This window comes from Corvus hawaiiensis, chromosome 27, assembly GCF_020740725.1.
Source record: "Corvus hawaiiensis isolate bCorHaw1 chromosome 27, bCorHaw1.pri.cur, whole genome shotgun sequence".
NCBI lineage: Eukaryota > Metazoa > Chordata > Aves > Passeriformes > Corvidae > Corvus > Corvus hawaiiensis.
In genome coordinates this window covers 3,702,041-3,726,487 of record NC_063239.1, presented here as the reverse complement: position 1 = coordinate 3,726,487, position 24,447 = coordinate 3,702,041, and the positions used below count along the sequence as shown (strand labels likewise).

The 24,447-nt window shown below is 49.8% G+C and overlaps 1 protein-coding gene and 1 pseudogene across 1 annotated transcript; one reads left to right on the top strand and one right to left on the bottom strand.

Moving 5' to 3' along the window:
- Positions 1 to 1,170: 1,170 nt before the first annotated feature.
- Positions 1,171 to 11,805, bottom strand: LOC125317641 (spermatogenesis-associated protein 16-like). The gene is made up of 11 exons (XM_048287517.1): positions 11,787 to 11,805; positions 11,014 to 11,400; positions 9,798 to 9,943; positions 9,004 to 9,093; positions 8,519 to 8,603; positions 8,205 to 8,352; positions 7,699 to 7,839; positions 7,353 to 7,465; positions 4,485 to 4,649; positions 3,131 to 3,208; positions 1,171 to 1,450 (listed from the first exon to the last, which is right to left on the bottom strand). The coding sequence occupies exons 1-11, from the start codon at positions 11,787 to 11,789 to the stop codon at positions 1,244 to 1,246; spliced, it is 1,563 nt and encodes a 520-aa protein (XP_048143474.1). The 5' UTR covers positions 11,790 to 11,805; the 3' UTR covers positions 1,171 to 1,243.
- A 3,966-nt stretch (positions 11,806 to 15,771) lies between these two features.
- Positions 15,772 to 23,575, top strand: LOC125317501 (annotated as a pseudogene).
- Positions 23,576 to 24,447: the final 872 nt, after the last annotated feature.

Sequence of the window (24,447 nt, the reverse complement as noted above, 5' to 3'; positions counted from 1 at the left end):
GCTTCCCACCCTTAATCCCGGCCCAGCAGCGTGGCTCCGTTTCGCTTTCGCCCGTTGCCCTGCTGTTGTGTTTCTGCCCTCGCAGCTTCCGCCGCCTCCAGGGCCCGGCTGCCGCTTTTCCCCTTGGGAGCGTCCCGGCGGCTGCAGGGAAGGCAAGGGAGGCTCCGTTCGCCCGGCTGAGGGTGCGGGATCCCTGTGTCCAGAGCTGCTCGGGCAGGATGTGACAGAGCTTGGACACAGGATACGCTCAGAGCAGAAGGTTGGTGTTGCTTACAATGTTAGAGTAAATACAGTGTAGTAAAATTGATCACAACTGAATGGAATTTAAATTGAAATTCCTACAACTCACATTTTATACCATAAAGTACAATTTAATACAACTGACATTTAAACAAATACAGCTTAAAAGTTTGCAACATTAAATACAATTGAAATTGAAATTCATACAACTTTAATACAAGTAAATCCAATTTAATGCAATGTAAACCTTATTTCATATCTAACAGTTAATGCAAGTAAATACTATTTAACGTCATTTAAATTTAAACTGATACAACTTAGTTTTATGCAATGGATAAATAAATAATTTAGTACAATTTAAATTCATACAACTAAAGTTAATGCAAGTAAATACTATTTGATACCATTTTAATTAGTATAACTTAAATTTATGCACCTAAATACAGTTAAATACAAGTTTAGATTCATACAATTTGAATACAAGTAAATACAAATAAATGCAATCTGAATTTAAATTCATACAACTTAATGCAAGGAAATACTATTTAATACCACTTACATTTAAACTAATACAACTTAAATTTATACAGTTAAATACAGTTTAATACAATATGTTTAAATTCATACAACATAAAATTAATAAAAGTAAATACAAATGAATGCAATCTGAATTTAATACAACTTCAAGTTAATGCAAGTAAATACTACTTAATACCACTTTAATTTAAATTAATACAAGTTCAATTTATATAGTTAAATACAATTGAATATAATTTAAATTAATAATAATTGAATATATATAATATATAAAATATATAATATATAATATATAATATATAATATATAATATATAATATGTAATATATAATATATAACACATATATAATAAATAATAAATATAATTTAAATTAATACAACTTCAACGGTTTTTCAAGTTAATATAATTTAAAATAAGATTAACATCTATCAAATTGATATCAATAGCTACAAAATACCTACAAAATCAACTTTTTGCAAAAGCTATGCGTCTTTTTTTTGGCCCTGTGGCCAAGCTTCGTGGGTTGGGAATGAACATGTTTGTATTTTTCAGTCTCAAATATCCCTGTCCCCTTGGAGTCCAGTTCATGTTTTCCATTCCAGGTATTTGCATGTGTGGGGTCCTTAAGTAATGCTCTTCTCCTTCCCTCAAGTACTCTTCAATTAGTGCCACCTGCAATTAGAAAGAAGTGGTGTCACAAGCAACTCCATTCGCCTCTATAAAAACTTTAAAAGCTTCTGCAATTAGTTTATTTCAAAACTAATAGTCATTAGAAACAGAAACACATGAAGCCTCCTCTTGGGCAACTGGCTGCAGCAGTGGTACCTGACTTTGTCATTATTTTTGTTTTCTCCATTTCTGTTTGGATTCAGTTACTTCATTGCTCTGGAATAGACTCCCTTCACACGGAGCTCCACTCAAGATGCAAACCCTGCATCATGGGAGAATCTAAAGAATCAATCTGCCCATTGCATTTTAAGCTGAAATAATTAAAAAAAAACCAAAACAAACTCCTGCTCGGCCGTGCTGACAGGCATCCAGTGCAGTGTGCCTTCTTCAGGCACAGCACAGAAGAACGGACTGGGAATTAATCCAAGCATGGCTTCCTCTTGTATTGATCCGTGTCCTGAGTTGTCCCTAAAGTGCTCCTCAGCCCTGGCCTTGGATTGGAGCTGTGCCACACGCTCTGGCCATGGTTTGGGTCGGTGAGGGGGATGTGTTTTTGAGAGAGGCAAGCAGGAAAGTTGATGCACAATTCCATCTGCTGCCCTGGGGTGCTGAGGGCACAAGGAGTCTGGCAGAGAAGCTCTGCCTCCTCCTCATGCCCACAGGGCTGGCAAAGGGGACCTGTTCAGGGGATGGGCTGCACATAGCACCGTGCATGATGCCATGGAAAAGAGTTTTCTGCAGTGCTGCTGAAGCTTGATGGGCACTCGTGCCTGGGCTGTGGCTCCTTTGCTGCCAAGAGATCCATGGCCACAGGTGCACAGGAAGCTTTGGGCTCTCCAAAGAACCTCAGGGATTGCCTTTGCTGTCATGTGCTTGGCATAAAAACATGCAGAGGATCAGAGAGAGGATTCCGGGTGCCAGCCTCATTTTGAACAAGTTGAAGTAAAAGCCTAGGAAATCGTGCACTGGCCAAAAGCATATGGGAAGTCTGGGGAAGACTGATCCCGTAATAGAAAGGTCCAGTGCAGGGCTTGGCGCTATTAACCATAACCACTGAGCCCCCAGGACTCTTCAGCCAGAGACCAAATTAAAATGTCTGCACAACATTCCTCCGCCTGTTCTATTTTGGGGGTAGTGTTGGTGTCTGGGTGAGCACAAAGGGCAGAAAGAGGAAGGAAAACGTGTCCCAGGTGATGGGTGGGGTGTGGAGTGAGGGCAAAGGGGACACTGGAACAGCAGCAGGATTTACAGCAGCTCCTTTAGGACCATCCAGCAGTGTCTGCCCTGCTGGGGATGCCACCCGGAAGCAGCAGAGGAATGATGTTCCTACCTGCAACTGTGGTTTGGCATGGTCTGCCTGTGCTTCTCATATTTATAGAATAGGTGTTGGCTCCAGCCCCCCAAATAAGAACTAATCTGGCACATCAGTTGCTGACATCAGTGCCTGACACTGCACTGACACCAGTGCCTGGTGCAGCTGAACAGCTGGGATGCTGTTTGCACAGCAGGGATGCACTCAGACCCTCGCTGACTCCCAAGCCTGAGCATGGACAGAGGTCAAGGCACGGGATCAGGTTTCACCTGGCACATCCTCTCTTTTCTGCCTTTTGAACAGACCGGAGTTAGGGACATTTCCTGCCCAAGGAACAATCTGCTCTCCTGCCCTTTGCTGCAGGCTGTTACCTTCTGTATTTTAGTCCACACACGCTCTCCAGTTCTTCCTGCGAGGATGTCCACAGCATCTGCCATCAGTGACTGCAGCTGTGGCACCGAGATACAAACAATTGGTGTGGAATTCACAGAGAAATCATTTCTCTGCATACACAAATTATATCCCAATTAAAATCATTTGCACGCTGATGATTTTGTGACTCATCTTTCACACAGTGAGCACAGCCAACTCATCTTTGCTTCAGCCCTTGCACTGCGTCCTTGTGGATCTAAAATACTCCCCACAGTCCCCTTCCAGGGTAGTCCTGGCATTGCCTCACCCTGCAGCCTTCCCAACTCCTGGAAGATGGTTCAGATACTCTTAATTCAGAGACAGAGAGGCAAGGATTGGATCCAGGCTGTCCTGGCCTCAGCATCAGTGTTGAGGAACAAACTGGGAAAAGCTGGTACTTGAGACCTGTGCTATTGCTGCACTCTTTTAAAAAATTCTCTTCCAAAATGTTGAGTTAGTTAAAGTGAATCCAAACAAAAGGTTTTGGAGTCTCTTCCCAAGCATTTTACTCATGACAAGGAATTAAGATCTACTGGGACTATGTCTGTAGATATCAACATTCCCGGGTGTGCTCCAACACAGTTGGAGGCACAAGGCTTCCCCAAAGGCGTCCCTTTGGGGGAGGAAGAGAGACACCATCTGCCACTGATGCAGAGCAAGAAGGAGATGTTTCCCCCCCTCTTTTTTCCCCAACCCCCTTGGATACCATCACTTTTGGCCTCGTTGGCTCCAGCCATCATCCCACTGCTGACCCTTGCTGGAGCTGGGTTGGCTCAGCCAAGGGCCCAGTCCATGTTTCTCATGGGTTCTTCACTGTCTTGGGGCACCTCTGCAGCAAGTCTGACAAGTTACCATGAGCAGGCAGACAGGTTTGTTCTGAGACAGGGAGTATGTGGTGCATGGACCCAGCACAGAAAATCAATTTTCCCTCCTTTCCCCCTCTCCTTCTCAGCTCTAGCCGGATTCAGGCTGTTTTGCTGCAGGTGCCTTCTGAGGTCAGAGATGTCAAGGCAGCATGATCTGAATCATTGCAATCATTTTTCCAGACTGATCTGGGGAGGTTCTGGGGGCAGAGAAGGGATTTTCCATAGATACTGACAGGTGAGTCCTGGTGGCTCTATCAATCACCCTTGCAGGTGATCAGCACCTCCTCTGTCAAAGCACTGAAGGAGGATTTGAGAACTCTTTCAGGTCCCCACATTGGACAAACGACTTCCAGAGCACAGGGTGGAAATACAGAACTCTGCCCTGGCCCTTCCTGCTCTGTCTCCCAGCTTGCAGAGGCCAAAACAAGTGTTGGAAATCCAAACCTACCAGCTTGTCATCCTCCTGAGAGACTCTCTGCAGGTAGGGAGCAGTCGCCAGCTCAGCCATTGCCTGAGTCATCACCTGGGCCTGTTCCTCCCGTCTCTGCAGGCGGCTGAGCAGGCTGGCGTGGTGGAACTGCTCGATGGCCCGTGCACATGGGCCACGCTCATCCTGTTTGCCCGGGAAAAGAGAGGAGGTGAGAGGAGAGGCACAGGGAGCACCCTGATCCTTGGACTCCTGTGCCTCAAGGCTTCTCATCAGTGTTTGTGCTGGTCCTGCTCTCAGCAGTGTGCCATCCAGCACCTTTCAGGCCACGCTGCTGGGACAGGCTTTAGAGAGGGAACAAAAAGACTTTCTTGCTATAACCTCTCTAGTAGGACTAGGAGAACAAAGATGTCATCATGATACATGGGAAGGGGAGACAATAGGTGACAAAGACGAATGCAGTTTTCTCCTTTGGAAAGGGCTTTTCCATCACCCCCTCCACTGAACATCACCTGACTTTCCTGGATGGCTTTTCCAGTCTCAGGAAGGAGGCTGAGGAAAGGGTGCAGGGTGTCAGCTCATGGTTTGGGCACAGACAGGCCAATCTATGGTTTCAAAGACAGACCCTGGAGGAACTAAAACCTACAGAGGTGGTCTCTGACCTCCAGGCAGCCAGGAACATGTCAGGCTTGAAGCATGTTCAGGCTTTCCCTTCACATCTGAGCCAGAGCAGTGTGTGTATAAATGACGTAGTGAACTCCAGGCTGTGTGGCTGCAAAACCGAGGGGGCAGAATTGACTTCTCTTAACTGTTGCCATGGTTTAATGAGCTTGGCTTTAGCACTGAGATGGTTTGGTCAAAACCAACCTGAGCAGAACAAGAAGTTGGATTGCACGTTTGCATCCGCAAAAGAGGAAGAGGGCGGCAGAAAGAAACGTTTGTTCTGTTAAATCCCAAATATATTATTTTTTCCTCTCCAAGTAAGTTGTAATGCTTGAGTCTGTAGCTGAAGTTTGGCCGTTTTTAATTTAGCTTACGTGTGATGGAAATAAAACAGCATCATGTTTGTAGCTTGAAGACAATTGTGGAATACATTAAAGAAAACAAAAGTGGCCCAGTCTCTGTCAGTGCCATAAAGAGAGACGAGTCCCCAGCAGCAGAGCAGCTCTGGCTTTGTGCCCATCTCTCTTCCCAGGTAGAACTGGCACTGCCATCTGCTCCTTGAGTCAGAGGTTCGGTCTCGCTGGGATCACTGAACGCTCTGTAAACTGAAGGGGAAGGGAATATGTTTCCCCTGATGATGGATGTGGACCTGGCAGCTGTTCCAACTCAGTGACTCTCTCTTCTTTCCTGGGGCTTTCCTCCTCTCCATGGCAGGTCCCACACCGACCTCTGGGACTGGTTATGAACCTGTAGGCCCATGTTTCAGCCCAGTTCCCTGTCCTTCCTGCTGTGGAGGTGGCACCAGGGTAGCCCTTGCCTAAACCACGGGGCTGCTGTGCCAGCCTCCTTGAAAAAAAAAGTCACTTGGCTGCTGCCTTCAGTGGTGCTGGAGTTTTACCCTGGCTTTTCTGGGAATGCACTTGTGTTTCAGCAAGAATATTTAAATGTAAAGGTGTAAAGCTCATAGAAAATACTGGTGTGTGGCAGCAGTGTAAATGCCTACAGTGGGGACTGGCTTGGGCAGTCCTAAGGCAGCACTCTGTTCTCATCTCTGACAGGATGAATTTCTTTTCCCTGTGCCCTGGAAACCAGACCTCACTGCTTATCTCCGCTTGAACTGTGTGTTCCTGTTCCTCCAAATTAATTTACAGAAGAGGGGAGTCATGAGGAGTGCAAAACCTGCCTGATTTCAAAGTTTTTTCTCTTCCTGTTAACTCTCTTGAGGCTGCAGTAGTTGCAATAGAGAAATCTCAGCTCCAAAAGCAAAGAGAGAAGTGGGGGGTCAAAAAAAAATTTTAAAGCCCCAGTTTTTCTGGGGCTTTCAGAAAGACCAGGATTTTATTGTGTATCCAGTATCCAACCCACACTCTGTTTGTAGTTGTAACTTCTCCAAGTGCATCGAAGGGAATGCCCCCAGCAGGAACAGATCCTCCCCTTTCCCAAAGCTGCCACTTGCATTACTCTGCACATTGGGAACTGGGGCTTTTGGTCATCCAAAGCCAAGAGCAAAGGGCTTCAGGAAAGCACTGGAAAGAAGCAGCTGTGTTTCCTCAGGGACATCTGCCCTCCATCCACTCCACTTCCCTCACCCCAGCGTGGATGCTTTTGGCCAAGCCCCGCACACCTTTCCCTCTGCTGAGTGCCTGAGTTCCGGTGCTTGCTGCTGCTCCAGCAACTGCCCTCTAGGAGGAGAGAAGTCAGAGCCTCCCCAGATCTCTGGCTCATGTTTCTTTTTTCAGGAGAATAATTTAAGAATTGCATGAAAACAGTCTCGTCTATGTGCAAATTTGATTGTTGACCTTTGTGCTAATTGTCAGCCAGGGTGCTAAAAGCTGTGTCCATTATGGCCGAAAGGATGGAGCAGAGGTAACTACCATCACCTGGCTTATGGTTGTAACAGATGGGAGGATTATTTCACATCCTTCATTCCACAGAGATCCAGATCTCAATCACGAGAAGTGTTTCAAGTAGCAATGATTAACTCTTGATGGAGTTAATAAAGGCCATAAAGATTGGCAAAAATTGCATGTGGAGGGATTCTCAAGTGGTCACAGTTAAATCATTAGGACTCCTTTTCAAAAGTGTCTAAAGCCACTGGAGCTCTGTTCCTAATGCAATTCACGGAGCATTTGTGGACACTGGAGGAGCATGTGCAGCAGGAATTACCCCCCAACAGCACACGTCCTTCCCACACACCACATACCAGAAAGGGAATGGGATACTCACCTTTATTTTAGTGCTTCCTATAAAAGCCATGGCTGCCACGATCCTTTTCCCAGTGTTCTGCCAAAATGTTTCTTCTTCTTCCTCCATGCTGGGACTGAAAGCTCTTTTCCGGCCTATGAAGCAAAATTACAGAACCACAGAGGCTGTTTATTCATCTCCCTTTTCTTTAGGGCATCTGGCAGGATGTTGGGTGAACTGGAGGAGGAGTGGAGGGGATGGGAAGAGCTGGGCCATCAAGGCGGCTGGCATGGAGGAATGGGTCCTGAGACACCTCTCACCCTCTCATTTAGTAAGGATTGTGGGGGTCACCCCTGAGCCAGGCCAGTTCTTAAGCAAGTTGGCATACCTCGAAAGACTGGCAGTTTTCGAGTTACAGACATTTCCACGGTTTTTCCAATCTCTTTGTTTCTGAAGCCCAGAGTCAGTAAGTACTGCTGGTCAGGGTGAGATTCAGCCCTCTCTGGCAACAGGTGAATTCCGTGAGGATCTGCATAGGGAAAGGAAAATAATTTCCACTGTCCTATTTCTTTTCAGCTGTAAGAGAAGTTACTTTTTTGGAGAAAAATAAGGGAAGTCAAAGAAGGAGTGAAATGGTCTCCAGCAACCTTGCAAAACACAGATGACAAAACCAACACATCCAGCTCTCACTGGGCTTTGAATCTTAGGGCTCTGCAGCCTTTTGCATCAACTGCTTTCATTTTTCTGATGCCTGAGATAAAGCATATTCTGCCCAATACCCCACAGTGTCTGGAGCCCAAGCAGCTCAAACTTTCCAACTGTCTCCAACTCTTTTGAATTCAGCCACACAAACGGAGTCCACAGTGCTTAAGGGCAGCTGAAAACTGCTGTTACCTGTAAATATGTGCTGCACGTAATCAGGGTGCTTCTCAGCAAAGCTTTTGTTGGCCTCCTTTATTTTGTCAGTCTTGTTCTCTTTCTCAAAAGGTGTGTACAGAACAGAAAAAGAGACTTCTCCACTAAGGGCTTCTTGAGTCATAGCCTAGAAAAGGGCAAAAAAATTAGACACTTAGTGAAAAAAACCCAAACAAAACAACCAGGTCGTTTGGATGGAGACTCCATGAGCCAGGAGTTGGTCTCAGTGGTCCTTGGGGGTCCCTCCCAGCTTGGCATATCCTGTGATTCCTTCCCAGGCTGTCAGTTGTTACCTGCCAGTACAGCTGGATGAGGTCACTGGTCTCCAGCCCAGCTCCTTCAGCCAAGACGTACAGATACTGCGCGACCATGGCGCTCCTGAGGACAAAAGCAGCAGAGGAGTGTGCAGGCAGAGAAGGGGGTCTGTGGCCAGACTGAAAGGAGGTCCTATTCACAGAGTGTCACGTGAGGTTGATACCAAAGGTTACACAGAACTCCAAGTCCTTGTCCAACTTTTAGAAAAGTACCAGCAAACACATTTTTAGCTCGCTAAACTCTTGCCAGCAAATAGCCCTGGATGGGCCGCAAGTGGGATTATTCACGTTAACATGAACTGGGAAGACTGGAGCTCTGCTGCCCCTGAGATCACACACACAAAGCCAGTGCAAAGTTCCGACGGATTTTGGAAAAGCCTGGCTCTCGGAGGATGCGTCACTGCCGAGAGCTGCAAGGAAAGGGATGCAGAGGAGCCCTGTGGAAGCCCGAGCAGCAGAAGTACCTTGCAGCCTCCGAGTATCTGTGCAGGCACCGAAAGCAAGCGGCTTGGCGCAGGTGACTGCGGAAGTGAGAGGGGTTCTGAATGATGCTCCTTGGAGACAGAAGAGGAATGGACAAGCTTAGACTGAGGTTTCTTACGTCATTAAAGCTTCTAAGAATCAAACGGTGACTGAGGCAGACACTGTATGCACTTCTGCTCTACAACTCCATGCTACATCTCCAATGTCAGGGGAACTCTCTCTCCCTCTCCCTCTCCCTCTCTCTCCAGCTGTGGTCGATGAAGAAAATAGTACTAAAAATATTACTTAAAGGTTAATTTCATTGTGGTTTTATCCTAAATGCAATTTCATTAGGGGTTTGTGTATTCTAGAAGAAATGTTTCAGGGGCAATATTCTCTCTTGCCTTCGGCGTGTAGGTAGCATAAGTAAAACTGCTACAGCACAAGTTCTTGTTAACCCCCAGCTCCCCAGGCAGGAGCAGCAGGTGTCTGGCCCATCTCCCTGGAAACATTGTGCATCTGGAATGTTTCAGAAGGTGAACCTGAGTTATTTTGAAATACTCTTTGTACAAGGCATAGGTGCAATGTGGGTGAACCTTGGCCCGTGTATTAGACCCTTCACTTCAACAGATGCCATTAGTCCAATCGAAACGCCAGTGCCCCATGTAAGGTGTGTTTTCCTGATCCTTCTTTTCTCACCATTAGACTGGTTCTTCCTGCACTGCAGTTATTCCTAGTCTTTGTTTCATGGTGGATTTCAGTCTTAGCAGTGACTCTAATCCATATTTTCTCTCACCTGTGTGAATGTTGCAGAGCAAGGTCAGGCTGCCCCAGTTTTAAGTAGCAGATGACAAGCTTTGACTCAATCCAACTGGCAAGCCTGGAAATATCATCTGGAGAGGACTTCAAGGGGTCCTCTGTAGCAAAGCCTTTACTGCAAAGCTGCACATGAAACAAAACCATGATTTCCAAATATTAGAATACACCATGTGCTGCTAGGTGGAAATACTTTTTGTGGCTGATCAGTGGAGAAAACTCAAGTCTCATAGACTGTGGCTCTAACTAAAGTCAGCATTACAAAAATCAGTACAGAGGACAGAAAGGTCTTTCAGGGATGTTTTGTTTTTTGCTTCTGGGGAAAGCTGGATTAAGAGACTGCTGAGAAGCCCCAGCCCTACAATTCTGTGATGTCCCAATCACTCTGTCCGCAATCCCAGGGATTCATTTCTTCATCCCTTTTCCTGCTATGTCCATTCACCAGCCTTTCCTCTTAGGAGGAGACAAGCCCTCCTTTCCTCTTAAGTGACCCGTGGTGCTGTCCCTACCACAGCTCATTTCAGAATATAGGGGGCAACAAAGCACTTAAAAATGACGATACTTTATCATTTTACTCACTAGCTGCTGTCATATTTATCACTTTAAAAAAATTACTTCAGTATTGTAGAAAAAGCCAGTTAGGGATAGGATATTTGAGGATAGGATAGTTGCTTGTGAACTGGAAAGCCCCTAGTATTTGACAACTGCTTTTGAATGAAGTTTGGCAGAACAGTGCTAAAAGAAGTGCAGGCGGTCCCTTTCTCAGGGTTTCAAGTGCCTGGCTGAAGAGATTGGAGTCAGAGTGGAGAGAAAACATTATCTAGGGCAGAGTGAAAACTCCCAAGTATTGAGAGAGCATTTGTTGCTGATTAAACAATGCTGGGATTAAAAAGAGGAGCATTTTTTTCATGCTATGGGACTTCCATTTCCTCTACACATTAATACAGTTCAGAACTTGGAGAAAAATACAAAATTACCCGAGATTCTCTGGTTCAGTCCAACACTTCCCCCCTTCTGCGGTTTATTTAGAACTCCTAATTTTCACATCTCAGGTGAAATTGCATCTCGGGATTTCTCTTCAACCCTAAGCATTCCAGCTTGGTGCTCCTGGTTCCCTTTGCTATTCCTGCCCCAGGGAGCGCCGGGACAGCCCCGCCGTGGCTTTACCGGGGGGTCACACCCCTTTAGCCCCGTACCTCCAGTGCCGTGGAGAACTTGGCCGCGGCTGCTGCGAAATCGCGCTGCGTGTACCGAGCGCTGCCGTCCCGCAGGGCGGCCTGGAGCGCAGCGCCAGCGCGGTGCCACACGCTGTCCCCTGCGGCTGGGGCAGGAGCCTGGCCCGCTGCTGCTGCCACTGCAGACATCAGCGGCTCGCCAGGCTCCGCCTCAGTGTCCGCCTCATCAGCGCCGATCAGCTCCGCTTCTATTTCCCTGAGTCTGGAGAGAGGAATGGGAAGCGGAGGGCCCGGGAATGTCTCTGTGCCGCTCTCTGCTGGCGTTTCTGCGTTTGTCCCGGACAGATTTCCATGGCTTTCTGCTTTATCTGCGCCACTCTGCGGTCGTTGTTTGTGCTCTTCTGCCTCCTGCAAGAGAAGGAGCAGGAGGTGAGAGGAGAATCGTGGGATTTAAAGTCATTTCAGAGAACCCCAGCATGGTTTGGGTTGGAAGGGACCTCAAGGATCATCTCATTCCACCCCCCTGCCATGGGCAGGGTCACCTTCCACTATCCCAGGTCACTCCAAGCCCCGTCCAGCCTGGCCTTGGACACTTACAGGGATGGGGCAGCCCCTGCTTCTCTGGACAGCCTGTGCCAGGGCCTCAGCACCCTCACAGCCAAGAGTTTCTTCCTAAAATCCAATCTAAATCTCTTTCACCTTAAAGCCATTCCCCTTTGTCACAACTTGCCTTTGCAAAATGTCCCAGGAAAGCTTTCTTTTGTTTCCAGAAGTGATTTCGGAAAACACTTTACCATGGATTTTAGCACCAAATAGGGTGACATGAAGGGGCACTATGTTAAAATTAGTTGCCTTTCATTCTTTTAACTTTACTGGATGCATTGGGATAAATAGATTTGGAACATATTATTGAATTAAATTGAATGAAGAAAAGAAAACAGAATGAAATAAAATGCAAGTATCTGGGAAAAAAATGTCTTTTCATAGTCCTGAGTGGAGATCTAATGTTCCTTCTCTGCCTTATCCTGCTAAAAGGAGGGCAGGCATTCCGTCCTATGAATCGCTCCAAACCGAGCCTAGGCACACTTGTGAGACGGCGTCCAAGAGCAGGCGTTTGCTTTATTCGGTGCCGGCTGTGCGGGGATCGCTCCTCCTAGCACACACCCACCCCAGGCACACGGCAGATTACCATGTACGGTTACATTTTATGTATATTCATTATTTGCTTTAGAAAAGGTGTGGTTATGCAAACTATTTTTTGGAACTCATCATTATCATTAGCACACGCAGAGCACAGGGCTCCCTGGTGGTTGTGCTGAGGAAGGCTTCAAGTCTTCCTCAGGGGGTGTCTTGATGAAGGCCGTGTGTCTTCTCCACTGTGCGCTTTTCACCTTTCTCCTCTAGGCATGCACAGTCTCTGCTGTTTCAGCAGTTTCTTCACTGGTTTTAGCAAGCTTTGTCCTTCATTCTTGCAAGTTTTGTCTTGCCAAGTTACATTCCGTGTCTTAAGCTTATGGCTAACATTTGCTAACTTTTAGCACCGTATCTTATGTTTTCATAATGCTTTCACAAGTACCGTGATCTTAACCCTTTCACCTATTCCAAAGTACCACCTGAGATGCCTCTTCTGATCCCAACAAGAATGGGTGTTCCCTGATGGAGAACCAATTTCAAAATCTACTTAAACCTATGAAATCTATTTCTGCACTGAGCACGTTGAATATGCTTAGGACATGGATTCCTGTGACCACAGCAGAATTAAACAGTGCCATCTGAGATCAGATTCCTCTTATAGTTGTACATGTTCACTGTCAAAGACGTTGTTAAACTGACCAAGCAGAGGAAAGAAGTCTCCTCTGAGGTACAGTGGGGATCCAGAAGTCAGGCACGGAGAAATGAACCCCACTCAGGGACAGGAGAGCCATGGCTGAGCAGCTTCCCCTTTGCAGGGTTCCTGCAGTTCCTTTCCCTTAAGTCCCATTGCAAAACGGTCCTGAGTCAGCTCAGCAGAGTTGTACTCACCTCAGAGGCTGTTGAGGAAGATCCCTGTTGAGAAGACATGTGAGAAGGGAACTGCTGGCTCACTCCAAGCTCCTGGACCACCTGGAAGAATACAGGGATGAGCACACTCACGTTTGCATGGCTGTCCCTGAGGCAGTTGGTCCTAAATGTTTTCCCAGCCTTCCTCAGCTTGGAATTCCAGCTTAGCTCTTCCTCCCCTCCTTAGGAATCCTTTCAGCCCCAGAGTTGGAAAATGAAACAACCTGCAGGAACTGTCTTACCTGATTAGAACACCAGAAGGGAAGTTGTTCAGAGCCCCATCCAGCCTGACCTTGAATATTTCCAGGGCGACCCCTGTTTGCTGTGGGCAACCTGTGCCAGGGCCTCTCCACCCTCCTCACCATTCCTCCTCCAGGGAGGAATTTCTTCTCACTATCCAACTGAACCCTGCCCTTTGTCAGTTGGAAGCCATTCCCCCTTGTGCTGTCCCTGCAGGTCCTTGCAAAGTCCCTCCCGGGCTCTTCCCGAGTCCCTTCAGGTGCTGGAAGGAGCTCTAAGGTCTCTCCCAAGCCTTCTTCAGGCAGAGTGGTCCCAGCTGTCCCAGCCTTTCCCATAGCAGAAGTGCTCCAGCCCCCTGAGCACCCTCTGATCCTTCCTGTGGGCTCCTCTGGGCCGCAAGGAATCATCTGGGAGGGGACTGGGAGAAACCCATTGCAGCCTCTGGCAGGTGCTGAGGCTGGCTGTAAACTGGGGTGCTGGCAATGCAGTGAAAAGCTGCTCCCTCGTTAGTGGCCGTGGTGATGGGAGGAGGAGATGTGGGTGTGCCCTGGCATGGCCAGGAGTCCCCGTCCCCTGCCAGGCCTGTCCCCAGGCCAGCACCAAAGCTGCCGCCAGCTCTGGAACAGCCCCCTGGGAATGCCCTGTTGTTCCCAAAGGGAACTGTTCCCCATGGGACAGCCCTGGCCCACGCAGAGCCCCTCTGGGCCTGGCCCAGGGAGAGCTGCCCCTTCCCCACTCACCTGCTGGGGCTCCATCAGCCGTTCTGGCAGTTGCTGGGCTCCAGTTCCACATCCAGGGCGGTTGGAGAGTCCCCGCCCCAGCCCAACTGCTCCCTGCCCCAGCACCTGCCCCCCCAGCCCTTCCCCAGCCCCCCAGGCCCCACGGCCTGGCCACCCCAAACACGATGGGGCACATGGGGCACCGCTCCTGCTCCGCAGCTGCTGCTCGGCAAGGGGGGAACGGCTCCAGGCCCAGGTCCACTGAGGGCAGTCAGGAGCTCCCAAATCAATCCCTCCTTCCCCTCCTGGGCTTCACCTGCAGCTGGGCAGGGGCTGACACTGCGCTGGGCTTGTGCTTGTGCTTGTGCTTAAAATGATCCCAAAGACCATTTTCCTGTGGGGGAGCAGCTGTCACTGTGCAATTGGTGGCTGAAAGGGATGTGACCCAGGTGCGGACATGTCTCTGTCACTTCAGACAGCGTGTCTCTGGTTTTCAGAGCCGCTGAACACAACTCTGCTGAAGTTAAACACAGGCTTTGCTGTCAATCACTTTGAAAACCAAACTCAGAATTTGTAACAGTTCTCCTCTTGTCTCCGCCTGCTGTTGTCCATAATTAGATTGAAGATTTTTTTAGATTTTCGTGTGAAAGGGCGTTTCAATGTGTTCTTCCTGCAAGTATTGCAGGCAAGTGACCAATTTTACTTGTGCCTTACTTTCAAGCCTGGGAGTATCTGCCTTTCATTAAAGTCATTTTTAAATGCACCTCAAAGCTTAAATAACTCAAAGCATCTTTCTTCCCAGCAAGAATATAATAGGTCTTTGGTTCAATCTGCCTTAGAAAAAATTGAGGATGACCATGAAAAATATCTTAGAAAATATGAATTTTTTTGTTCCTAATCTGAATGTCCAACTGGACAAACCCTCCTGTGGTTTGGTGCAGAAATGCAAGTCAGATTTCTTTTGTACCTCTGAACTTGCAGGATAATTTGATTGCTTTTTTCAGCAGCCTAATGACAGTAAAAAAAAATGAGGTTTGTCTTTTTGGTATGGTGGGAGTCTTTTATTATTTATTTATTTTTATTTTTCAAGACTCTCAAATCTTGCACTTTATTAATAGTGGCTACAGTAAAATTAAAATAAGGCCTTCATTGCAATGGAGAAGTTACAAATTTTGCAGCTGCTTGCCCTGCCCTGTTCTATGTCATTGCTGTGTGTGAAGCCTCTGGGCTTCTGCTTCTGGGGTTCCCTCTTTCACTGGTTTTGGAAATTTGATGGCAGTGCTCACATTTTAGAAAGAAGACTTCATTCCAATTAAATTTATTGCCTGAGCTCTTCCAGTCCAGGTGCTTGAAGCTTGTTTTCTAATGTTGTTGGTTTTCTCAGCTTCTGTTAGTATTTGTGATTTTATAACAAAATGTTCTTGGATGTCATTTTGCAAGATTCTGTAATCAGCTTGCTCTTTTGCTCTTGGATTTCTTAGTGCTGGCTCAGAACTGAACGCAGCATTTTGGGAGGGAACCCGTCAGTCTGAGATAGGATTCTCTCAGCAGCAGCTGTTTTGCACATCTGAACTAAGGTAACAGGAAGCCACGAACTGAATATCCCGCCCATTGCAGAACCCCCAGTGCTCAGTGTGGAGCCAGCTGGTGACATCTCTGCCGTCCCCAGGCCCCGCTGTCTCTGTATCCCTGTGGCTAGTGGGCAGCGGGAGCTGGTGCGATGGGCACGTGGAGATCCTGCAGTGCTGGACATGGGGCAGAGTCCTGGACGAGCAGGGGGATGTGCAGGGCCAGCGTGGTGTGCCGGCAGCTGCGGGACGGCGAGGCAGAGACAGCCGACACTCCCCGAAACCTCAGCGGGACCGGGAGCCGTGGGGCTGTGAGGGGGCCCTGGGCAGGGCACCAGGCCGACCTGGCCCTGTGCAGCACCTCCCTGCCCGAGCGGGCACCGTCTGCAGAGGTCGTGGAGGATGTGGGACTCATTTATTGTGTTTTACTGTTTATCGTGTTTCACCTCCGGAGTTTGGTGGGGCTTTTGGTTTGTGGTTATTTGTTTACTTATTTTATTGCTGGTGGGTTTAGTTTTGAGTTTTGGGAGGGGTAGAGGGGAGGTGGTTCTTTTGTTATTATTTTTAATTAATATCTTTGCAGGTTTTTAATTAGCAGAAACCCTTCCCTGCCTGTTTGCAGCCAGATCTAGGGTGAAAGGAGGTGGAAGTTGGTGCAAAGGAGCTGTGACCTCACTACAGAATTCAGAAGTCTCATGTGACAGAAAGTGAGGCAGGTCCCAGGTAGCCACTGAGAGAAAGGGCTGGGGGCTGGAGGTGATGGGCACAGCTGTCCATCCTGTGTTGGGCCACGAGGAACTGTTTCTCCATTGGTCATGATCTCCTTAGGAAACCCTGGATCAAGGTCAGCTGCACAGTGCTGCTATCATGTCTTCAAAGGGGTCATTGGAATCTTTCTCTCTAATCCTCCAATGTCTAATTAGCTGTATAATCCTTGAGGACTTGACAAAGGGGGTGGGTGGGAAGGCAACGACTCATTAGGCCTTTCTTCATTTTAATGAGCCCTGCAGTGTATTTGGTGTTCTGAGTCCAGGATCCTCAGGTCCTGAGAGGAGATAGCAGCAGTCCCTCAAGAAATCCAAGTCAGAAGAGAAACTCAAAGTGTCTTGGAGCATTCAGAGTTGCCACTGAAAGCCCTTTCTGATGGAGCCTCCCAAGGGCCTCGTTCGAGCCAGTCACTGGAGGCTGTGATTGCAGGCAGGCAGAGGCACTGGGCAGGTGGCTCTGGTGCTGAGCAAAGCCTTTGTTTGATGGAGCAGAAGGGCCAAGGCCTGAATCCCGGCCTCTGGGACGGGAGATCCCGTCCCTCTCTGAGCCCAGGGCTCTCCCTGGAGGCAGCCTGGGCTGTGAAGGGCAGTGCCCAGGGAAGGACAGCAGTGTAACGGTGCCCAGCGTCCCCAGGGCTGCCTGGACACAGCCCCAGTGCCACGAGGACAACTTGTCTCCTCACAGACCTCACTGGTGCAGACAACTGCCATGGCCAAGGGCACCAAGAGCTCAGGCCCTTGCAGGCAGCTTCAAAGCTCTTGGGGAAGGACCCTCTGGGAAGGCCAGGACGGGGAGTCCTCTTTCCTCATCAGCCTTGTCGCAATGACCGCCACTGACCACTGCCCAGGCTAGCTCCTGCGGTGTGCGACAGGAGTGGGGAGCAGCTGGAGGCTCTCGGCTTTAAAGCTGCTCCTCAGGAGCTCAGCTCTGCCCACGGGAGCTGAAGCTCCCGGCACAGTGGCTGTCAGCAGTCCCGACGAGGGAGAGGATAAAAAGTAGCAAGGAGGCTTGCCACACGGGATAATCCAAGTTTATTGCAGGCAACCCCCTGGAGACAAGCCTCCAGCAGCTCCAGGGAACCCCTTATAAAGGGAGGTGGTACAATGGGGATGGCTTAACTGGGGACCAATAGAAATCTCTAAGGGAGGGATGTGGACGAGGATAGACATTTCCTTGGGCCAATAGCCCCAAGGGGAGGAGGGGAAAGGGATCACATGCCCCAATGGGGCAGCGAGGTTTAGGGGATTTCCAAAGGGGGAGGTGTCTAGAGGGGTAGGGTCTCGGGGGATTGATGGGGACCATATAAGGGTAAATTGGGAGGTTTCACATGATGGACACTGGACCTTGGGGAACAACAGGAGGGGTTTGGGTGATTGATAGGGAAAGAGCTAGAACAAGGGGAGGAGAACAACCATGTAGGGAGCACCAGGGGAGAGGCTTGGGTCTGGGGGAAACCAACTGGAAATAGGAGTGGGGAAGGTAGGGATGAACCATTGGGGTACAGAAAACTTACATAAAACTACAATAAAGGTATCGCATCACCACAAGCCTCATCCTCTCTCAAGCACTCAGCCCAGTCCTGTTTGCTCTTTCACCACCACCCCAGGTTTGGATTCCTTTGCACCAGCTGCTGCCTTTCTGAGCCATGGTAATTCTGCCCAGGCCAGCAGTGCCATGAAATGAGTCTCTTCCTTCCATGAGCTCTGCTGGCCTGCTGCTCCTCACACTGTCATCCAAGAGATCCCACCATGAGGAAGAGATTTTTTACACAGAGGGTGGTGACAGCAAGGAACAGGCTGCCCAGGGAGGTGTTGGGTGCCTCATCCTTGGGAACATCCAGAGCCATGTTGGACAGGGCTTTGAGCTGCTTGCTTTGCTTGAAGATGTCCCTGCCCATGGCAGCTGGTTGGACTAGATGGCCTTTAAAGGCCCTTTCCAACCCGGCCCATCCTATGATTCCATCATTCCATGATCCCGTGAGCGACTGCGCTTCAGGATGAGCCATCCTCACCCATCCCTGGGCAGCTGGCACAAGGGACCTTGAGTGCAGAGGGACCTTGACATGCTCAGGGATTTGGCCAATGTAAACATCCTGATGATTTTCCCTAATCCCTCAACTCTTAAGCTGAGACTTCAGGAATGTAGTCAAAATGAAGAGGTTTCAACCTAAAGAGACAAATTCAACCACATGGGTTTTGGAGACCCAATTCTGCATTCATGCCAACGTATTTAGCTCCTCAGCCTGTCTTCAAGTAGATTCTGCAGAGTCTAGAGCCATGTGCATGGACAGGCACAGTCCCTCCCAGAGGAAGGGTGTATGACCATCTCCTAGGCTGACATGCACATAGGAGGCCACCAGCCCCAGTGCCCACTTGTGCCAGGCCTCCAGGATGGGTGCGACTCATTCAGCAGGACCCTCTATTCCTGCAACAGCTCCTTGGGCTTCCTCTACCCTTCCCAGCGGCTCCCAAAATGCTGGGAGCTTTGCTTTTGGCTTTATCCGTACATCCTGGGGCAAGGTTTGCTAAATTCCTGCTTTGCAACTTGCCCTGTTTCCATGTCCTGTTTGCTGCCTCTTTGTGCTGGAGTTCTGTCTGTTCAGCCAGCAGAGAAGGATGCTTATTTCACGGGAACGTGGAGAAATCCTTCTTGTCCTGGCAGGAAGCTTTCCTGCAAGGCCTGTAAGATCTCCTGAGCTCCTTCAGCCTTCAGAGCTGCCTTTACCATGGCACCTCTTGGATCAGTCTCCCAGTACATCGAATTCTTCTCCTCTGGAGTGCCCTGGCCCACGCCCTGCTGCTGCCCTTGCTCCCTGCCCTTTGGCATGTGAGACGCCCCGATTTCATTGTCATGTCAGCCAAGGTGGACACTGCTGACCCCATTCCTGAGCAGCTTCTCCTGTTGGTCAGCTCCAAGTCCCAGTGAGTATCACCTTTTTTAGCCCACCTGGCAGCCCATCCAAGGAGCTGTCCAAAACTCCTTCAGGGCTGTTGGCACCCCATTGCTTTGCCTGGCCAGGGAATGCCAGGACAATTCTAGTCCTCCATAGGAACCTGCTCCTTTTCCTGGAGATGTGGGACCACCTCTGGCATTTGTGCCTGACCTCTGACCAGCTCACTCCTGCCTTCTGTCTGCATCAATTGCAATTACGGGAGTTGAGAGAAGACACTCACACCCAGGTGTCTATTCCGTGCACACATGTACAGAGGCAAGAAGAAACTCACCTGCTGTGGCTTAGTGGAAGGTGTAGGATGGGAACTGGGTGTCCCTCAAATGCTGGGAACACAAACCCAGGATGAGATGCCTCCACTGGCCCGTCTGGATCCCTTCCCTCAGCAGGGGTAAAGGAGATCCCATCCTGGGGAGATCACTGCCTGGGTGTCCTGTGCAATAACAAGATGAAAAAGGATATTGAGTTGCAACTTCGCCTCTGAGAGGAGGAATGATGCCTCTGGAAATAAGTTAGTCTCCCCAGTGCAGGCAGTGAGACCTCAGTGCTCGCTTCAGGCCGTTTGACAGCAGGTTCCCCTGGAGCCCCAGGGACACCTGGCGGGAGCCTCGAAGGTGAGGGGAAAGTGCTGCCTGGGGCTGTTGCTGCGCTGCCGAGCTGGGCTGGGCTCGGGGCTGGAGGCAGCTCCTGGCAAGAGCAGCGCCGCAGAGAGACAGCTCTGCCCAGGAGCAGCTGCTCCGCACAGCCCAGCAGGGCTGGGGCACAGCCGGCAGGCACCCAGGGCACGGGAGGGAGGCACAGAGAGGGGAAGGGCAGGCTGGGCTGGGAGTACAGAGAAGAGCTCCCTTGGAGCCAAGGCTTTGCAGCCCCTGCCAGGGTCAGTGTCTGGCTGCAGGGCAGTGCAGCTGCCTGGAATGCTATCCCAGAGCTGGCACAGCCCCCAGCCTTCGGCTTCGCTGCTGCACTGCCAGAGGCACAGGGCGTGTGGGCTCCCTGGCGTGGGCACGGCTGCAGGCTGTGGAGCTTCGTGTGCTGCCAGCGGTGCCCAGGCAGGAGAGGGGGCTTCTGCTTTCAGGAGGTCTTCTCCCAGCTCTACATCACCCCCAGGACATTGCTGAGGGCACTTTGCAAGGGAAAGGTCAAGGGAGGGTTTACTATAAAGATAAGGAGCTTCCCTGAGTCTGTGATTTCAGTTTCATATTCTTGGGGAATTGGGGATGGAAAATACAAAAGGGGCTCTCCTTCTGGAACAAGTCACTGAGAGCCCTGAGCTGTAACTTTGAGTGACCAGTAGGTCTGATTGAAGCCTCTGAAAGTGCCTTCAGCCATTCCTCTGCTGATAGAAGCACAGGCATCACCTCTGCTGGGCCCATCAGGTTGCTGTGTCCTGCCCTTTCCCACCTGCAAACGGGAAGACGTGTCCAGCCAGCGCCCTGCCAACACGCAGGTTTCCGGAGGGCCACGGTGAGTGCAGGGATCTTGTGCTGGGTTCTCTGAACGCTGACAGGGGAAAAAAGCTTCCCTGGAGGAAAAACCCCAGGCAGCAGAGATCATGGAGTGAGGGGAAACTATAACCAGAAATGCTGTGTGGGGGAGACTTCAGAGAACTCTGTGTGACCCACTCCAATGCCGAGCCCTTCCTCTGAGCAAGCCCCCTTTGCCTCCTCCTCTTGCACCCAGCCAAGCCTCTGCCCTCAATACCGTGGGGCCAAGGCCAAGATCCCCCTCCTGGGCAGGCAGAGCTGCAGCAGAGCCATGGGGCAGCTCTGCAGCCCCGGGCCCAGTTCCTTCTGCAGAGCACGGGGCTGGGAGCAGCCGCCCAGCACCGGTGGTGGCACAGCTGGGTGAGGCTTTTGCTGCCCTCACTGCCCGGCTGCCCCTGCCCTGGCCTCTCTCAGCCACAACCTCTCTTTGTGTTTCCTTGCTCCTCCACTGTATCCCACAGCCGTAGGAAGGAGAGGAGAGAGATCCAGCAGGCAGGAATTGTGCAGCAAGATTGATTTATTTAATTATTTTACAAACTCTTTTATAGACTTTTCTTCAGAGTCTAATTGGACAAAGGATCAGCCACCCCTTGGGGGTGACTGGCTAAAATCCTAAAACATCCGTTGTCAAAATATTTTTCTACTGTACCATAAACAAGGCTTTTGCAAGGTCACAGGTGTTCATAGTTTATAGAACTCTGCTACTATCTTCTGTGAGAGAGAAAAGTCTCTCACGGGCTTAGAAAATAGCAAGAAAAATTCTTGCTAGCAGCATTTTTGTAGCCACACAACCTCTCTTTGTGTTTCCTTGCTCCTCCACCTGTCTGTGGCTTTGCTGTTGTTACTGAGTTCTCGCTCCCATTCTCCTTGGGGTTGGGATTTTCAGCTGCACAGTCAACTCTGATTCTTTCCGTCCTTTTCTACAGCCATGTCCATGGCAACAAGCTTCCCAACTTTCTTCTACACTGTGGGGCTGTAGGCAATCATTCTGTTTGTTGTTTGGGAATGAGCAATTCTCCCTTACTGAGATGCAATCCTGTACATCCTTCTTGGGTGTCCTTCCAAGCTCTGAACTGCCCTGCAAGGTGCAAACCTGTCTCAAGTATCTTTGTGTTCTCTGAAAGGCTCACGAAGAAGCAGAGACGCTGTGATGGAGGAGGTGGTGGTGGGTTGGTGAATTGAGCCGGGTGTGTCCTTGGCTGGAAGTGGGGTGCTGAGACCTTGAGGAAGGGTGAGACATTTCCTGGTCTGCAGTGGACCTCTCTGCTCCCAGCAGTGTCTGGTGGCTTTTCAGTGTGACATGGGAGCATAATCGCACTCCATTTAAGAAAGGTGCAGCCGTGAGGCATCTGGGGATAGGACAGAGGGACAGAGCAGCTCTCACTGCATGCTGAGCCTCAGGCAATAATGCTCTTGTCTTGCAGGACTCACTTTGTTCTTTGCACTAGAAATGCTGAGTGTTTCTGACATGCAAGGACACTCAGGTAGAGGGGGAAGAACTGCAGAAAAATCCAAATTTCCCATCCATCCCCTTTGCTTAGCATTGGGATTGCAGGTGCTGACCAGCCCTTCTGTGCTAGGAGCAGTTGCAAGTGCAAATGTGAAGCCAGAGCACTGTCTGCTATTCCCCAAATTCCCCTGAAGTCAATGCTGCAGAGCTGGGCTGATTCCTCAGCAGCTGTGGGCAGAGGATCTGCTCCTCACAGGACACTCATCCAGCACCAAGCAGAGCTCCAGGCACAGAGCTGAAGGCAGCAGTCCTACGAAGGGAAAGTGGGTCTGAGTAGCAGGGGGACGGTCTCTGAGAAATGCCTCTCATTTTCCTCAGAGAAATCTCTGGAACTTGTCCCTGTTTTTTCTCCTTCCTACCAAGAGGGACAAAAAGTTCAACAGCAGCTCCATCAGACAGTTACTTGTCCTGGCATTGGCAGACACGCGGCAGCTGCAGCTCCTGCACTTCTGCCTCTTCCTGGGCATCTCCCTGGCTGCCCTCCTGGGCAACGGCCTCATCATCAGCGCCGGAGCCTGCGGCCAGCACCTGCACAGCCCCATGTTCTTCTTCCTGCTCAACCTGGCCCTCCCCGACCTGGGCTCCATCTGCACCACTGTCCCCAAGGCCATGCACAATTCCCTCTGGGGCACCAGGCACATCTCCTACTCAGCATGTGCTGCTCAGGTGTTTCTGTTTGTCTTCTTCATGGGAGTAGAGGTTTCCCTCCTCACCATCATGTGCTACGAGCGCTACGTGTCCATCTGCAAAGCCCTGCACTACGGGACCCTCCTGGGCAGCAGAGCTTGTGCCCACATGGCAGCAGCTGCCTGGGCCAGTGCCTTTCTCTACGCTCTCATGCACACGGCCAATACATTTTCCCTGCCCCTGGGCCAGGGCAATGCCCTGGGCCAGCTCTTCTGTGAAATCCCACACATCTTCAAGCTCTCCTGCTCACACTCACATTACCTGTGGGAAGTTTGGCTTATTGTGGTTAGTGCCTGTTTAGACTTTGGCTGTTTTGTGTTCACTGTGGTGTCCATGTGCAGATCTTCAGGGCTGTGCTGAGGGTCCCCTCTGAGCAGGAGCCTCTTCCATGTGCATCCCTCGTGTGGCCGTGGTCTCTCTGTTTGTCAGCACTACTGTGTCTGCCCATCTGAAGCTCCCCTGCATCTCCTCGCCATGCCTGGATCTGCTGGTGGCAGTTCTGTACTCAGTGGTGCTTCCAGCACTGAACCCCCTCATCTACAGCCTGAGGAACCAGGAGTCAAGGAGGCAATTAGGAAACTGATTTTAGGAACCTCTTCTGGTAGCTTTTAATCTCTTTTCACAAATGACTCTCATAGTAGGGCCCTGGAGACCTGAACCTCCGGGTTTGTTGGGTTTTTATTACTATTATCATTCACTGTATTGTTATTTGTGTTTATTATTTTCCTAAATGACTATTTAGATTTAGACTATTTAGATTTAGGATGAACCAGCTCTGCATCACCTGGAGCCTTTAGAGTGTGTCTAAAAGGGCCCAGAGCTGATGCTTTCATAGCATCTTGGGAATAAAGTGGGATCTCCCCAGTGCACTGACTGAAGGTTTGGCTCTTCTTCCAAGCTCATGTCAATTTAAGCCAAGAGAATTTCCCCACCTCAAGGCTCTGTAGCTCCATGGATTTTGGAGAGGGAAAGTGCTCACATGAGTAGCTGCTAAAGCCCAAGAATTTGATTTGGACAAACCCACTGTTGTATGGTGACAGTGGAGATGGTGACAGGTCACTGAGGAACATACCCAAGACTGTCCCCCATGGCACAGGGCACAGAATGTTCTCCAGGACAAGAAACTGGAGCTGCCTGGACAGCCCAGAGTATCTGCAGGCCTGTGTGAGCCTGGGCTGGGCAGTGACTGGAGCCCCACCAAGGCACAGATCAGCCAAGGTATTGACCCCCAGAGGGAAAGCACTAAATCCCTGCATCTGCAAGGAAACACAGATGGACACAGCAAACCATACCCAGAGCAGCTCCAACAGGGAAAGGAACCTTGACAGCCACCGCACACCTGCAGATCACCCCCCACAAACCCAGGAGCAACACTAATGGCCCCCTCCTGTTCCCTCTGCGGCTGCTCTGGTGTGCAGGTCACAAGTGCTGCAGGTGTCTCCTGCAGCACAGACCCGCGGGCACACACACACGGGCTCTGTCCAGTCTG

Coding starts and splice junctions, on each gene's coding strand:
- LOC125317641 (XM_048287517.1), bottom strand. Junction 9,944..11,013: donor AGTTCTCCACGGCACTGGAG/GTACGGGGCTAA, acceptor TTTCATGTGCAG/CTTTGCAGTAAAGGCTTTGC. Junction 4,650..7,352: donor TAGGAAGCACTAAAATAAAG/GTGAGTATCCCA, acceptor CCGGGCAAACAG/GATGAGCGTGGCCCATGTGC.